Below are 15253 nucleotides of genomic sequence, written 5' to 3'. Positions count from 1 at the left end.
CTCCCGGTTCAAATGGTTCTCCTGCCTCGGCCTCCCGAGTAGCTGGGATTACAGGTCCCCGCCACCACGACCAGCTGATTTTTGTGTTTTTAGTAGAGATGGGGTTTCACCATGTTGGCCAGGCTGGTCTCAAACTTCTAATGACCTCGTGATCCACCTGCCTCGGCCTCCCAAAGTGCTGGGATTACAGGCGTGAGCCACCACACCTGGCCTATCATGACCTTTTTTATTTTTCTCTGAGCTACACATTATTTAGATATTTCCCCTAGAGATTAGAAACCTCCTTTCATCCTGTCTGCTTTTTGTTAGCATACTTTCAGTGGATTTACTGGTACATGTTCCGTGATCATGATAATGTGATCTTGTTTTGGTGGTGTCCCCCCTCCGCCCCCATGCCATGTCAGCCTTCTGCCCCAAAGCTTGAAGATTACTCTTTGGTCAAGGGCATACAAATAGAAAGTTAATAAAGGGGAGTGGTGTTGAAATAGAACCTCATACGTTTATTACAGTTCTACTCATGCCAGAAAATCTAGACACCTTCATACTTCTCACAGGTCTGTTTTTGGTAGAGTAGTCTTTAGAGTAGTCTTCACTGTTGTTTATATACCTAGAAAGTTAACTGGGAGCTTTGACTCTTAATGTGCCTTCACTCATAGTGTGCCTTCTTAGCTGCTTGAGAATTCTGGGGAGAGGATGTACACAGCACTAGTGCCTCAGCCCTGCCAAGGTCTTCACTGTATATATTTCGTGTGTTCTTCTGAGAGTCTTGATTTCCTATATAGCAATAAACTCAGCATATATTAAATATAATTAGCGAAATCTGCATTATAAGATCCCTTAAGAGGTGGATGACGCCTTTGGTGAATTGGGTCAGGCAAAGGAAGTGAAATAATTAGATGATGACTGTCAGATCATTGTGGAATACATTTCCTCCTTGAGGCTGACAGACATGGGCTACATTGTAGCCATAAATACTAAGATGTTCTCTGTGTTCTCACCCTTTTCTGGAAACATTCCCTTCAGCCTCTTTCTGTAACCCAAATCTGATCTTTCCAAAACACATTCCTGCCCGTCACCCTCTCAAATTATTAGCTATTTGCTCTTCCTCACTCCTTGTGTCACTCAGCCCAGAAGTATATGTCCTTTTAGCTTATTACTACCGCTTTGAGATGAGTGGTTCTTTTTTTTTTTTTTCTTTGAGATAGAGCCTTGCTCTGTTGCGTAGGCTGGAGTGCAGTGGCGCGATCTCAGCTCACTGCAACCTCCGCCTCCCAGGTTCAAGCGATTCTCCTGCCTCAGCCTCCCGAGAGTAAGCTGAGATTACAGGCACATGCCACTACGCCCGGCTAATTTTTGTATTTTTAGTAGAGACAGGGTTTCACCAGGTTGGCCAAGATGGTCTCGAACTTCTGACCTCATGATCCGCCCACCTTGGCCTGCCAGAGTTCTGTGATTACAGGCGTGAGCCACTGTGCCTGGCCGAGATGAGTGGTTCTTAACCAGGAAGGACTTTGCCCCTAAGAGGACATCTGGCAAAGTCTCAGAGATATTTTTAGTTGCCACTACTGGGGCAAGGTGCTACTAGCATCTTGCGGGTAAAGGTCAAAGATGCTGCTAGTCATTTTACAATGCTCAGGACAGCTTCCTGAAACGAAGTATCCAATCCAAAATGTCAGTGGTTCCACTGCTGAGAAACCCCGTTCTAGGGCATTAGCCATTTTTTTTCTTCTAAAAATGGCCAGCCTTGGAGCTCATGCCTTTCAGCTATACAGCTTGCTATTCCTCCATGGTTCAGCCATCTACTGAGCCCCAAATTGTTCCCCTCCATTCCTTGAAGATTATAGCATTGAGCTTGCTATGACTCCGGTACAACTCCTTATCAGTCTTGGGATAACTCATTGTCTACACAGACTTCTTAGCTCTGTGACCATTTCCCCAATGTTATTTTTTCCCTACTTAGCCTTACATATCCTAGATCTTGATTCCAACTGCACACTCTGCATAGTCTTAGTTTCAGGCATCCTGCAACCACAACCTCTCACCTTTCCAGCTCACCCACTGTAATAACCTGACTACTAATTCGTCTACCTCTTTGGAACCCACAATGCAGTGATTCTGCCACCTTCCTGTTGTTCCTCTCACCCACCTCAGGTCCTTCCCTTCATCCTTCCCAGCTTAGATTCTACAGACCATCACTATAATCACTCTATTGCATAGTCTCCCTCTATCATTCTTGCCTGGCAAAACTCCAACCCAGGTTAGATCCAGCTTTCCATCTAACCCAACTGAATGATCCTTAAAAAAAAAAAAAAAAGCGTGATGACTAGCCTCACTTTAAATTTATGACCACTAATTTCAGTGGGCCTTAGCATTGCCCGATAACCTGAAACATCTCCCCAGTCCATTTATTCTCCCATGCTTCTAGACAATTCATACTTTCTTCCCCTCAAACTCCAATTTCTACCCCACCTCTACTCTGTACTTATGACCTTGCTTCCTATTTCACCAAGAATATAAAAGGATTCAGAGGAGAATTTCCCTAACCTCCCTACCACATGTACACATCTATCCAAATTCCTATCAAGAGCCAACTTCTATCCCGTGTACTAAATCCCATTCTGTAGCTATTGCCCGAGAACATTGCTTCAGTAATTTCCCCCTCTACCAGATTGCTTACTTCAGAAAATAAATATGGTACAATATTCCCTCTTCAAATACAAGTTTCCCTTTTGTATTAGTTGGCTAGGGCTGCCATAACAATACCATGGACTGGGTGGATTAAACAACAGAAACTAGTTTTCTCACGGTTCTGGAGTCTGGAAGTCCAAAATCTAGGTGCTGGCAGGGTTGTTTTTTGGTGAGGACTCTGTCCTTGGCTTGCAGATGGCAGCCCTCTGTTTTCACATGGCCTTTCTCCTGTGTGCATGTGCTCCTGGTGTCTCTTCATATAAGGACACCAGACCTATTGGATTAGGACCCCACCCACATGAGGTCATTTAACCTTAATCACCTCCTTAAAGGTTCTTTCTCCAAATAGAGTCGCATTGGGTGTTAGGGCTGATTTTTCAAGAAGAATTTCACAACCCACTTTAGCAACTTCCCCCCTTTTCTGCTCCTCTTTAAAAGGACCTCAAAAGAATTGTTTGGTATCTCTAGTTTCCCTCCCATTCTCTGTAAGATCTAATCCAGTCAGTCAGTCATCCTCAAGACTCCACTGAAATAGCTGTTGTCAAGGTTACCGGTAAACTCCAGGTTACAGAATCCAGTGTTCAATTCCCAACCTTTATCTTTTTTGACCACCCAATATCAGAGAAATCTTTTAAAACATGTCAGCTCATGTCACTCTTCTGCTCACCACTGTCCATTGGCCTCGCATCTCAGAAAAGCAAGCCTTTACATCAGCATGTAAGACCCCACATGATCTGGATCCCTGCTCTTACTGCCCACCCATCCGCCTCCATCACCCTGTTCCAGCCAAACTGGCCTGCCTGGTGCTCCTCAAACTCTCCACGCACTGTCTTGGTGCCTGAATCACTGCCCCTCCATCTGAAATGCTTTTTTCACAGATACCTTCATGGTTCATGTTCCTCTCAAGTTCCCACTCCAGTGTGAAATATCACCCTATTAACTACTCTGTACAAAATAGCAACTTCCCACCCCAGAGTTGCCCAGTTTCATCGCCATCTCACATATATGTATATGTTTTGTGGTTTGTATTTTTTTTTTTTTGGAGACAGGATCTCTGTCTCTCTGTTGCTGAGGCTGGAGTGCAGTGGCACGGTCTTGGCTCACTGCAGCCTCTGCCTCCCGAGGTTCAAGTGATTCTCCCACCTCAGCCACCGAAGTAGGTGGAACCATAGGCGCACCCCACCATGCCCAGTGAATTTTTTGCATTTTTTGTAGAGATGGGGTTTTGCCATGTTGCCCAGGCTGGTCTCAGAAACTCCCGGCCATCTCAAGCCTCTCGAAGTGCTGGGATTACAGGCCAACATACGTATGTTCTGTTTGTTGTCTGCCCTCTCATGCTAGATTGTAAGCTGTATGAGGGCAGGGATTTGATATTTTTAAACTACCATTCTGTCCCCATGTAGGACAGTTCCTGGCAGATAGTAGAGACTTCATATTATGATCAGTGAATAAAGATCTAATTGGTAGAATTTTTAGTTTGGATCTCCTTGGTATCTGTTTTATAAGCCAGACTTCCCTTCTCCCAAACCTCAGTATTTGTCATTTAAACAAATACCACTTGGAAAAGCAGCAGCCTTATCTCAAGCCTGTTGGATAAATTATATGCACCTGAGAGACCAGCCTTGAATTTTCCAGTTACCTCATCTAGGGAACTGCTTGCCATGAAGAAGCCTGTTTATTATATCATCTTTCCCCATGTGCCTTTTAATGAATCCGATTTCAGAATTGAGAACAAAAAGCTTACCATTTATTTCAGTTGGAGGTGGTTTCAGTGATTGGACAACTTTATGTAGATGAAGTAACATTGCAATAGAAAATTTCCATAAGACGTCTAGGTTCTGGCTAATGTGTTAGCCTTTAAGCAATATTAATGGTAACAATTCTGTTACAAATACTTAAAGTTTGTGTGTGGGTGTTGGGGATCGGGGCACTGTCTCATGCATGCACTACAGTGGAGTCCAAACCCAATTTAACTGAGCTGTCTTGCCTGCTGAAAGACCTGGCAGAGTCAGTGATCAACAGCGCCCAAGACTCCAAGGTGAGGCAAAAAAAGAGTGGGAGGATTGAGTAGCTGTCCCCAGCGTAACAAAGTGCTTCAGAAATCACCTTTGAATTGTGAGCATTGAAGCATCAACAAGATGCAGCATTATGATGTAACTTATGCCTCTGGTGTTGCAGGTAAGAAAAAAGAGTCACAAATAAGAGCCTGTGTCCCCTGGGATGTTGCAACAGGATAAACACTTTGGCTGTCTTGGATAATAAACATACACATACCTGTCAGCCCACCCATATTCTAATGTCCAAAATGCAACAGTTGCTCAACTTTCCTCTAGAGAATGTATCCCTGTGTGGTAGGTTTGGCTCAATGAAGAGGTGGTTCAGTGAAGTGGATGCTCATTAGAAGCAGGATGCAGTATAGGAAGAGGCATCTCACTCTGCCTTCTTAGCTCCTACATATTGATTTCCATTCTTTCATCACTTCCTCAGCTCTTCCCTGACTAGCTCCAATCCTGTTATAAGCCCTCCCAGCTGCACAGTCGTCTCTTGTAGCACTCACTCAGCATCATGGCTGCTTCACAGCCACGCGGGGTTATTTGATTAATGCCTGTCTCCCGTAGATGCTAAGCCTCAGGAGGACAGCATAGTTTTTCAGTTTTGCTTGCTTTTGTATTTCCAGTGCCCAGGAGTGCCTGGCATACAGAAAGTGTGCAATATACATTTCTGAATTACTGTATGAATAAGCAAGAAAATAGTCTCATCCTTCCTTTCTTATGTAGTCTCTACCTATTAATACATTTGGATTTAGCTATGGAATCTGGGAAAAAAGAACTCAAGATAGTAGAAACATTGTGTAGCTGCCTGTCTCCCCTCTTCCCTCCCTGGGGGTTAGGCTGGGTTTTGCTTTTTTTTTCTTCTGCTTTTTCCATATCTATCTCCATCCCCTAACTACTGACTTCTGTGGTACTTTGTACTATAAATGACCTTGGTTTCATTTTGTTATGAAAACATTTTAGTCTAGGTCATATGTCTAGGAATTCTGAATTTCTAGTATAATTCTTTGTGCCTACGGATGTGCTTTTAAATTTTTGCTGCCCTTTTCCTAAGGCTAAATGCTATATAACAAACAGCAGTACAATATCCTACTTTGGAAACCTAATTCTTTCAAGGTATTATAGTCAATAGCGAAATTTCAGACCACCAGAGGCCACACTGAGCACTGGTGTCTCCATGCTTATCCTATTAGTGCAGGAGAATCTGGCTTCACCTTTGAGCCCTCCTAAAAGCCATTTCATTGAGCAAAAGACAATCAGAGCAAAGAAACAACTCAGTGTTCATGAATTGCCATGCTAAATCACTCACAGGATTGCTAGAGAAATAAGTCACCTCCCATAAAGAGAATTTTTTTTTTTTTTTTTGAGACAGAGCCTCCCTCTGTGGCCCAGGCTAGAGTGCAGTGGTGTGATCTTAGCTCACTGCAACTTCCGCCTCCTGGGTTCAAGTGATTCTTCTGCCTCAGCCTCCCAAGTAGCTGCGATTACAGGTGCCCAACATCATGCCTGGCTAACTTTCGTATTTTTAGTAGAGATGGTTTTGCCATGTTGGCCAGGCTGGTCTCAAACTCCTGGCCTCAAGTGATCTGTCTGCCTTGGCCTCCCAAATGCTGGGACTACAGCTGTGAGCCACTGCAGTGGGCCTGCAATGGGAGTCACTGACGAGGTTGTTGAAGGGCCCAGGACTCTGCCCAGCTGTGGCATGCACCACACTCCTATTTGATCAACATGGCTAAGGCAAAGTCAAACTACAAACCTTCCATGAAGTCAGTTCTGTCGAGTAAGAAATACCCTGTAAATCCGGTGCTCAGGAATGTTGCACTTTGGTGACAGACGTTCACCATCTGGCTCTCAGCTGCACCCGTGCTGCTGCTGGTTCTCATATTCCTTGTCCCACAGCAATAACACTAGCACTTGTGTGGCCCTTCATGGTTTTCAAAGCATTTATTACCTCATATCATCCATGACCAAATCAGGTGCAACAGGCAGATGTAAAAAGCAAATCCAGCAGCAGTAGTGTGACACGACGGAAGGCTGGTTGACAGGCAGGACTCAGTGCAGCACTTCAGTTAGACCACTATGTTGTGGGATGCTGTCCATCGCTAGAAGGTACAATGACCCACCCTGTCATACCTAGACTTTAAGAAACTGATTTACACTAAAATGAATATGAGCCTGAGGTAAGATATATTAATACCAGAATGCCACTTCCGTTAATTCATGAGACATTTCCATCCCAGCACTAGGATTTAAGAATGCATGTTTGGTATATTCCATCCCACTAAGGCAGTGGTTCCATTTCTTTCTCTGCATCCACATCAAATCAATAGCATCTTACAGCTATGAGAACACCTACCCAAGACATAACTAGGTTGCTTTGCTTGCGTACAATAACAAGGGAAATTAGAGAAGCTGTTTTAAAATACCAGGAGGCATCCACCTTGCAGTAGACTACTTGTCAATGCCTCAATATCTGAAGATTGTAGGTTACAATCCCTGCATCCCTCTCCAAACTAAAAGCCAGAATGCTTGAGCCTGAAAGAATTCCTCTCCCCTAAACAGTGCTTGACTGGAGACTGACAATGTTCGTCCAACACCTTCTAGTTGACATTACTGAATCTATCTGGTCAAACATGTTACAGTATATATATTTGCTATGATATTCCCAGTGGAGCATGAGATACATGATAATCCACACATTTTACAAATGAAAGGATTGAGATGTCCAAGGAATCTGCAACTTGCCTAATTTCAATCAGCAAATGGCAGAGCCAGGTTTGTACATTCTTGCTGGCTTGGGAGTCACTGCTTCTCAAGTGACTCAGTCTTTACCTTGGTGTGTCGATCTTATAGCAAAACTTCAAAAAGGCAATATTACTTCCTTTGCTTCTTATCAGAAACCTTGTTGCTGCTAAGTTCTGAAAACTGCCCGCCTTACAAATGAGGAAATCACAATGTAGAGAAAGTGAGGATTGATTGATTGACTGACTGATTTTGAGATGGAGTCTCACTCTTTCGCCAGGCTGGAATGCAGTGGCGCGATCTCGGCTCACTGCAACCTCCGCCTCCCGGGTTCAAGCGATTCTCCTGCCTCATCCTCCCCAGTAGCTGGAACTACAGGCACGTGCTACCACGCCCAGCTAATTTTTGTATTTTTAGTAGAGATAGGGTTTCATCATGTTGGCCAGGATGGTCTTGATCTCTTGAGCTCATGATCCACCTGCCTCGGCCTCCCAAAGTGCTGGGATGACAGGCATGAGCCACTGCATTCGGCCAATTTTTTTCAACGTTACACACCCAGCTAAGATGAGCCTAGAACTAGAGTCAAGTCTCAGTTCTAGACTAGAATTCTTCCAACCAAGCCATTGTCTTTACCTTTGTAAGCCTTTAGATCTTGTCCTTATATAAAACCTCTGCTTAAACAGGCTCCGAATGCCTCAGTCCACACTGTGACTGGGTTAACACAGGGTCTTGTTTCCCAACTCAAGGGAGAGAAATGTTTCTATGTAAGAACTGTGATTCTTTCTAGCAGAAATTAGCAGAGTAAGTGTTTTTGGAATAATTGCTAATGAGAAGAAGGAAATCTGAATAGTTTCCTGAAGTATAAAATCTCAAGTGTTTATATTAGGGTACAAACTGCTATATAAACAACACAAAAATCTCGGTAGCTTAAAAAAAAAAGATTCCTTGATCATGTCATAGTCCAGTGTAGGTGAGCTGGTGCGAGGGGGGAAGTGCACATGGGGAAGCTATCCCGGGACTGAGGCTTTACTAGTCTAATAGAAGGGCTGATGGCCAAAAACTAGGCTAAGAACTGCTGAGCCAGTGGCTTCACCTTCCCTAGGGCCTTGTAATCTTCCATCAGTTCCTTTGCATCCCATAGGCTGAGGAGGGAAGAAACAGCGTGAATGATCTTTTGAAAAGTGGTAGAGGGCAGCCTAGAAGTGACTTACATCACTTCTCTCCACAGTCCATTGATACGGACCCCGTCAAACTGCAGCCAAGATGGAAATACAGTCTCTCTGGGTGCCCGGGAGGAAAAGGAAATGGGTTTGATGAACACATAGCATTATTTCTGCTACACTGTCAAACACATTATTTATTAGATTGTATCAATACTACTGTTAGTATTATTAGTATTGGATTGTACCAATAGTATTACTAGTATTGGATTGGATTAGTATGGGACTGGATTAGTATTTATTAGATTATACCAAATACTAAATGAAACGATACTAAATGCTACAAATACTGTAAATTTGTAAAAATACAAATACTATTAAAAATGACACAAATATTATACAAATGCTACATATAATAGAAATGATATAACAGAAATACTAAATGATACAATGAACCAAATGATACTAAACGATATGGTGATAACCAATATTAAATGACTGAGTGATATACAACACTAAATGATACACTGACACTAAACAATACAATGATACAGATACTCAACATCTGTTCATGTACAAAGCATCTCCTTGACCTTCAGTCTGAGAGGAAGAACTGCCTGCACTGAGAGAACTGCAGAGGTGGCTGGTTGCAGGGTGGTTGCAGGGATCGACTCTGCTCCACCCACAAAAAGATGGTTACAGGAGCAACATCACTGGCAAGAAGAGATGAAGAGATAGGATGGCGTCTGTGTTACAGAAGGTAGTAACAGTGGTTCTCCCATCATCAGCTAAGAAGAGATAGGCAACACAGAACTTTTTGAGCTTTTTTTCTTTTTTTTTGAGACAGGGTCTCACTATATTACCCAGGCTGGGATACAGTGGTACAATCACAGCTCACTGCAGCCTCAACCTCCCGGGCTCAAGAAAACCTCCTGCCTCAGCCTCTCAAGTAGCTAGAACTACAGGTGTGTTCTACCACGCCTAGCTCATTTATTTATCCTTCATAGAGATGGGGTCTTAGTGTGTTGCCCAGGCTGGTCTTGAACTACTGGCTTCAAGCCATCCTCCTGCCTCGGCCTCCCAAAGTGTTGGGAATACAGGCATGAGCCACCACACCTGGCCCGCTTTTTGAACTTTACTGAAGCTTATGTACAATTCTGCAAGAGTTGTTTTCCAAAATCATCCAACTCTAAAATATTTTCTTTTATCTAAAAAAATCAAATGGTTTCCATACCACTCATTAAATAAATTGACGTATTAACATAATTGGTTAACTAATTGGCTAACATAACCCCTTTTCAATTCTGGGGATAAGATTATGCCTCATTTTGAGGAAGGTGAAAGGCTTGATGGTGAAATTGAAATGCAAAGAACAGAGTTCAAGGCTCATGATTAGGTTGTTATTCCCAGATCCTAATACAAACCAGCAATGGTGCTATTCTGAGCCCTTATCCATGGGAGGTTAGATGCCAAAAAGGACTCTGAGGTCAGCCAAGGTGAGCTTGGTGACAGATTCTCCAGACCCTGATAGAACTTGTTTGGCCAAATCTTTCTTTTTTTCTTGGAGCTGTAAGATCTTTTCTTCTACTGTTCCCTCACAAACAAATCTAAAAAACAAAAACAAAAAAATAAGCAAACTGTCAAAACCCAAAGCAGCACATCTAATAATACATTCAAACTTTCATTATGCTTCAGTTTTTAATGAGATTTCTTCCTTTAAGTCTTCTTAGGTCCAGTTAAGAACCCTGTTTGAGGGATCCAAACAACCTTGACTAGATATATGTCCCTTTGAAAGGATGTGACTCACATTGACATTCTAATACTTTGTGAAGCTAAGGTAATTGAAAAAACTCAGAATAAGCAAAAGATATCCCAATCCAAAAAAGTATAGAGATCCAGCTTTCACCTGAAAAGTTCTACCTTGGTAAGTCCATAAGGCCTCAAAGGTTATCAAATTTCTGCTAGTTTAAGTAGAGTATCTATTTTTTAGTGAATTCACACTAAAAACAGGGTTTTCAAACCAAGTAAATGGCACTGTTGTCATTCATTCACTCATTCAAAAGTATTGATTAAGCACTCACTACACTATGCTAGGTGTGGGGATGGAGAGATGAATACGGTCTTTCTCTGGAGCAGGACACAAGCGAGACAAATATGAAAATAAACAACAATAATAATATGACCTGGTAAGTGCTATAATGGAAGTATGTGCTGTGTGCAAAAGGAAGAAAAGGAAATGTGTCCAGAGTAGTCAGGGAAGGCTCCATTAAAGAGTTAACTCTTAATATGAGACTTGTATGATGGGCAAGGGTTTGCCAGAGAGAGCAGTGAGGAGAGCACCCCAGGGAATGGGAACATGTGCAAAACCATGGCTGAGTTTCAGAGCATGGTGTATTGGAGGAAGTTCACATTCACCATGTTGTCCAAAATGGCAAAGGCTCAAGAGGCTGGCAGGGCCAGATCACGGGTGGCGGTGTATGTCATGCTAAGACATTTTGATTTGATCCTATAGGAGGTGAGAGCTACCTAAGAATATGAGAAGTGGATGACACAATCAGACTGATTAGTTAGGAAGAGCCCTTTGGTGGTGATGCAGAGGACAGAATTCAGCGGAGTGGGAAGGGGGGACCTGGCAGTGGGCATGCGAAGGAAGAAATGGTTATCAGAAACATTTAGAAAATACAACTAAAGGACTTGGTACATGGAAAAGCAAGAAAGGTGGGAGTCTAGTTTCTGGCTAGATATAATTAGATAAAGAGTGATACTATTCACAAAGACAGTGACTACAGAAGAATAGCAGATTTGAGGTAATAGGAAGAGAAAATCAATTTTGATTTGTAACATTTGAATACCTGAAACATGTTATTATACTTGCTACATAGTGGGTGCTCAAAAGGTATGTTTTATGGGCTGAATGCTCAAATGAACAATGAATAAAAGAAAGGATAGCAGATGAGTATGTGGACACTCGGATTCAGATATTTAGCAGGGACTGCGATAGTCAGATCTGAAGTTTAGGAGACCTTGGAACTAAAGATATGAATTTTGGACTTACTGGAGTGCATGGAATTTGTAAAGGAAAGAATGTACAGAATAAGCAGAGAAGAGAGCATAGGAAGACTGTCATGATCACTATATTTGGCAAAGTCTGGAAGTCATTGGTGCCCCTTAACAAGAGCAATTTCAGTGCAGCAACAGGAGTAAAAACCAGTTTGCAAAGGTTGAGGAATGAATGGGAAGTCATCAAGTAAAAATAGGCAGTGATTCCTAATTCTTCAGGAAACCTGGTCATGAAAAGGAAGGCGAAAAACAGGGCCATTGTGAGAGGGGATTGGCAGCATTAAGGCAGGTTTTGTTGTTTTTAAAGACAAGGAGGCCCAAAATAGAGGACATTTTGCAAAATAACTGGCTCATGCTCATCAAAATGTCAATGTCATAAAACACAAAGACTGGGGTACTGTTCCAGATCAAAGGAGACAAACTTATGACAACTGCATGCTACCAGAATCTGGGATTCTTTTTTGCTGTGAAGGACATCACTGGGACAAGTGAGATTGAAAAGATCTGTAGATCAGATAATAGTGTTTTGTTAACTTTAATAACCTGCTTTTGATCATTTTGTTGGGGTTATGTAAGAGAATTCCCTTAATTTTAAGAAATGTACACTTAAGTACTTAGGGACAAAGGAGCATCAGGTCTATGACTTGCTCTCAAGTGGTCCAGAAAAATGTTTCTACCCACATGCACACATAATATATGGGAACTTTTTGGTACTATTCTTGTACCTTTTCTGTGTGTCTGAAATTATGTCAAAATAAAAGTTAAAAAGAAAAATAAAAGAGAGGAGTGTCCTTTCATGGACTGCCCTCACCATATACACAAACTTGCTCTTCTTTTGCAGTGACCAACTTCAAGCTTACCCCAAACTGCTCGTTTTTTCCCTGACTGTGGTGTTTGCCTGAGGGTATGCCTCAGGAGCATCATTAGTAAAGTCATCACCAAATACTTTAAATTCTATTAAGACACTACCTAACAAAGAAAGACTTTCACAAAGTACAAGTTGAGAAGGGTCCTGGGTCCTGGGGACCATTACTTACCTGTGTATGACAACATCTTTCTGCTGCCCTACTCGGTAAATTCGGTCACAAGCTTGATCTTCAAGTGACGGATTCCTGTTAGAAGACAGGTAAAGCTCAAAGGAACCGACATACTAGATCAGAAGTGGCAAACTATGGACCATGGGCCAAATCCAGTCGATAGCTTGTTTTCGTAGCTAAAAATTATTGTTACATTTTTTTTTTTTTTTTTGAGACGGAGTCTTGCTCTGTCACCCAGGCTGGAGTGCAGTGGCGCGATCTCGGCTCACTGCAAGCTCCGCCTCCCGGGTTTACGCCATTCTCCTGCCTCAGCCTCCCGAGTAGCTGGGACTACAGGCGCCCGCCACCTCGCCCGGCCAGTTTTTTGTATTTTTAGTAGAGACGGGGTTTCACCGTGTTAGCCAGGATGGTCTCGATCTCCTGACCTTGTGATCCACCCACCTCGGCCTCCCAAAGTGCTGGGATTACAGGCTTGAGCCACCGTGCCCGGCCTATTGTTACATTTTTAAATGGATTTAAGAAAAGAAAGCAAAGCAAAACAAAACACACACATCATGTGACAGAGACCTATGTGGCCTGAAAAGCCTCAAAGAAAAAAAATCTGTCAACCCCTGTCCTAGGTTATAGTGGCAAGACAAGCTGGTGCCAGATACCTTCTTGGCTAGTTTCTAGTGAGAAACTAGGGTCAGAGTGTTCATAACAGCTCTTATCGCTATCATCAGTTGACAACTCTAAGTAACAGAGATGAAAGCAAAACTCAGGTCTGGTCTCTAGGTAGCTAGATGTCCTTGGGCAAGTGCTTTAACCTCGGCCCTCCAGGCTTCAGATTGCTACTTGGAAACTGAAGGGCCAGCTAATGATCTTGAATAGCTACCTTTTTCAACTTTAACATTCTGTGATTCAATGAAGGAGACTTAATTTGTTTCCTTCTTTATTGATTCCCATTGTAACTCCAAATTAGTTTCTCAGCTTACCTCTTTAAAACCTTGGATAACATTTCTCTATCTCAGGAAAAAAAAAAAAAAAAAGCATGATTCCTAGTATGCTTTCCTCACTCACGTGTATAGAGGAGTCCCAAGTAAGAACTAAACCCATTCTCCCAGAAGATGATAACAGGTTGACCTATTTGTACCAATCTGGGCTGTCTGGAGAACTAGACCAATGACAATCCCCAGCAACAGTGCCTGGTGCAGCAATCCTTGATTGGCATAACCGGAAAACCAGAAACTGGTACTAATTATGAGATTTTCTGTTAGCAACACACTAACTCATTCATTTTGTGGCCACAAAAGATGTGGTTGTACTCCTGGTATTAACACTACATACATGAATCCAAGGGTGAGGTATTAAGTATATTTCTAACATAATTAGAAAATCCCTATTCCTTTTCTTTTTGGAGTAATGCTGCTTCCTCTTTTCGAAGGTTGAAATTTCCTTGGACCCCAACAAGTATGTCTGAAATACAGTATTCTGGAGAAGAGGTAAAAATGAGCAACGTTAACTATTAGCCATGAGGAAAAGCTATGCTCCTAGTTTCCATGGAAACAGATGTTAGATTAACAATGGCATGAATGAACTATTTTGAGTAGTCATTTGAAGGCTTGCTAGCTCAGGAATTCAGGGGAGTCAACTAGCCCTCTACCCTGCTTAGATCTGTATCTACAGACAGATACAAAGCGAGGCATCTCCACAATACGAACACAGCAATCAACATAGGAAGTCAGTTCCTGCTGCCCCTGTAGCCCACTGGCCTCCTTGCTGTGCTGTGACAACTCAGGACAAATCCGGAATCATTACCAGTGCATGTCCAAAAGAAAGAGATGGTTTCCTCCAGTCAGGTTTAGACCAACACCTCCGGCCAAGAGAGAGATTAGCATTACCTTCAAAAGGAAACACAACAGTAACTTTAAACAGACTTGGTCTCGTAACACATCTTGGTCTCAGGTTTAAGTCCACGATCAATACAGATAAGCACTGTGTTCCTATCAAATTTCCTTCTGCTGTTATAAATTTTTTTAAACATTATAATGCTATCTCCCATGTCTCACTTTTGAGAAAATTTCTCACATCACATTTTGTGTGTGTGTGAGTCGACCTCAAAAATTAACTGAGTGCCTGCCAAAATATATAAATACTGTAATTTAGAACCCTGGGGATGGTCAGCTCAATAAACTTTCAATTAACCCGATTATGTTTATTTCATCAGTCCCCATCCCTCCATTGTTACAATAATTCTCCTGCCTATCATTCTACTAATGCTTTCCAAATCCTTATTATCTATAATTAGATGCCTGTGTTCCTTCATTTCCTTCCATATTTCCTCATCCCAAAACCCCACCTATCCTTCAAAGCTTGCCTCCTCTACAAAGATTCCCCTCATCCTAACCAGCTCTGCTCTTAATCTCCTTTTAGTCCTCCTATTTTATTCTCTTTTTTTTTTTTTTTTGAGACGGAGTCTCACTCTGTCACCCAGGCTGGAGTGCAGTGGCCAGACCTCAGCTCACTGCAAGCTCCG

At 42.4% G+C, this 15253-nt stretch overlaps 1 protein-coding gene across 8 annotated transcripts in view; it reads right to left on the bottom strand.

The window, feature by feature from the left end:
- Nucleotides 1-6664: 6664 nt before the first annotated feature.
- TTF2 (transcription termination factor 2) overlaps nucleotides 6665-15253 on the bottom strand; it is a 47279-nt gene continuing 38690 nt past the window's right edge. The window contains exons 21-25 of one of the 8 annotated variants that reach the window (XR_004176975.1): nucleotides 14536-14618; nucleotides 12739-12813; nucleotides 10066-10248; nucleotides 8693-8761; nucleotides 6665-6841 (exon numbers count right to left, since the gene is read on the bottom strand). Coding sequence is in view for 5 of the 8 variants with exons in the window: in XM_031652275.1 (XP_031508135.1) it covers nucleotides 10104-10248; nucleotides 12739-12813; nucleotides 14536-14618 (303 nt within the window). In the remaining 3 variants the exon portion in view is untranslated. Of the gene's footprint in view, nucleotides 6842-7815; nucleotides 10249-12738; nucleotides 12814-14535; nucleotides 14619-15253 lie in introns of those variants that run through there. The other 7 variants (XR_004176974.1, XM_031652275.1, XM_031652274.1 and 4 more) reach the window with 7 other exon arrangements.

The sequence above is a fragment of the Papio anubis genome, chromosome 1 (genome assembly GCF_008728515.1).
Source record: "Papio anubis isolate 15944 chromosome 1, Panubis1.0, whole genome shotgun sequence".
Lineage (NCBI taxonomy): Eukaryota > Metazoa > Chordata > Mammalia > Primates > Cercopithecidae > Papio > Papio anubis.
Note: the sequence above shows the minus strand (reverse complement) of the source record. Positions and strands in the feature narration are given on the sequence as shown.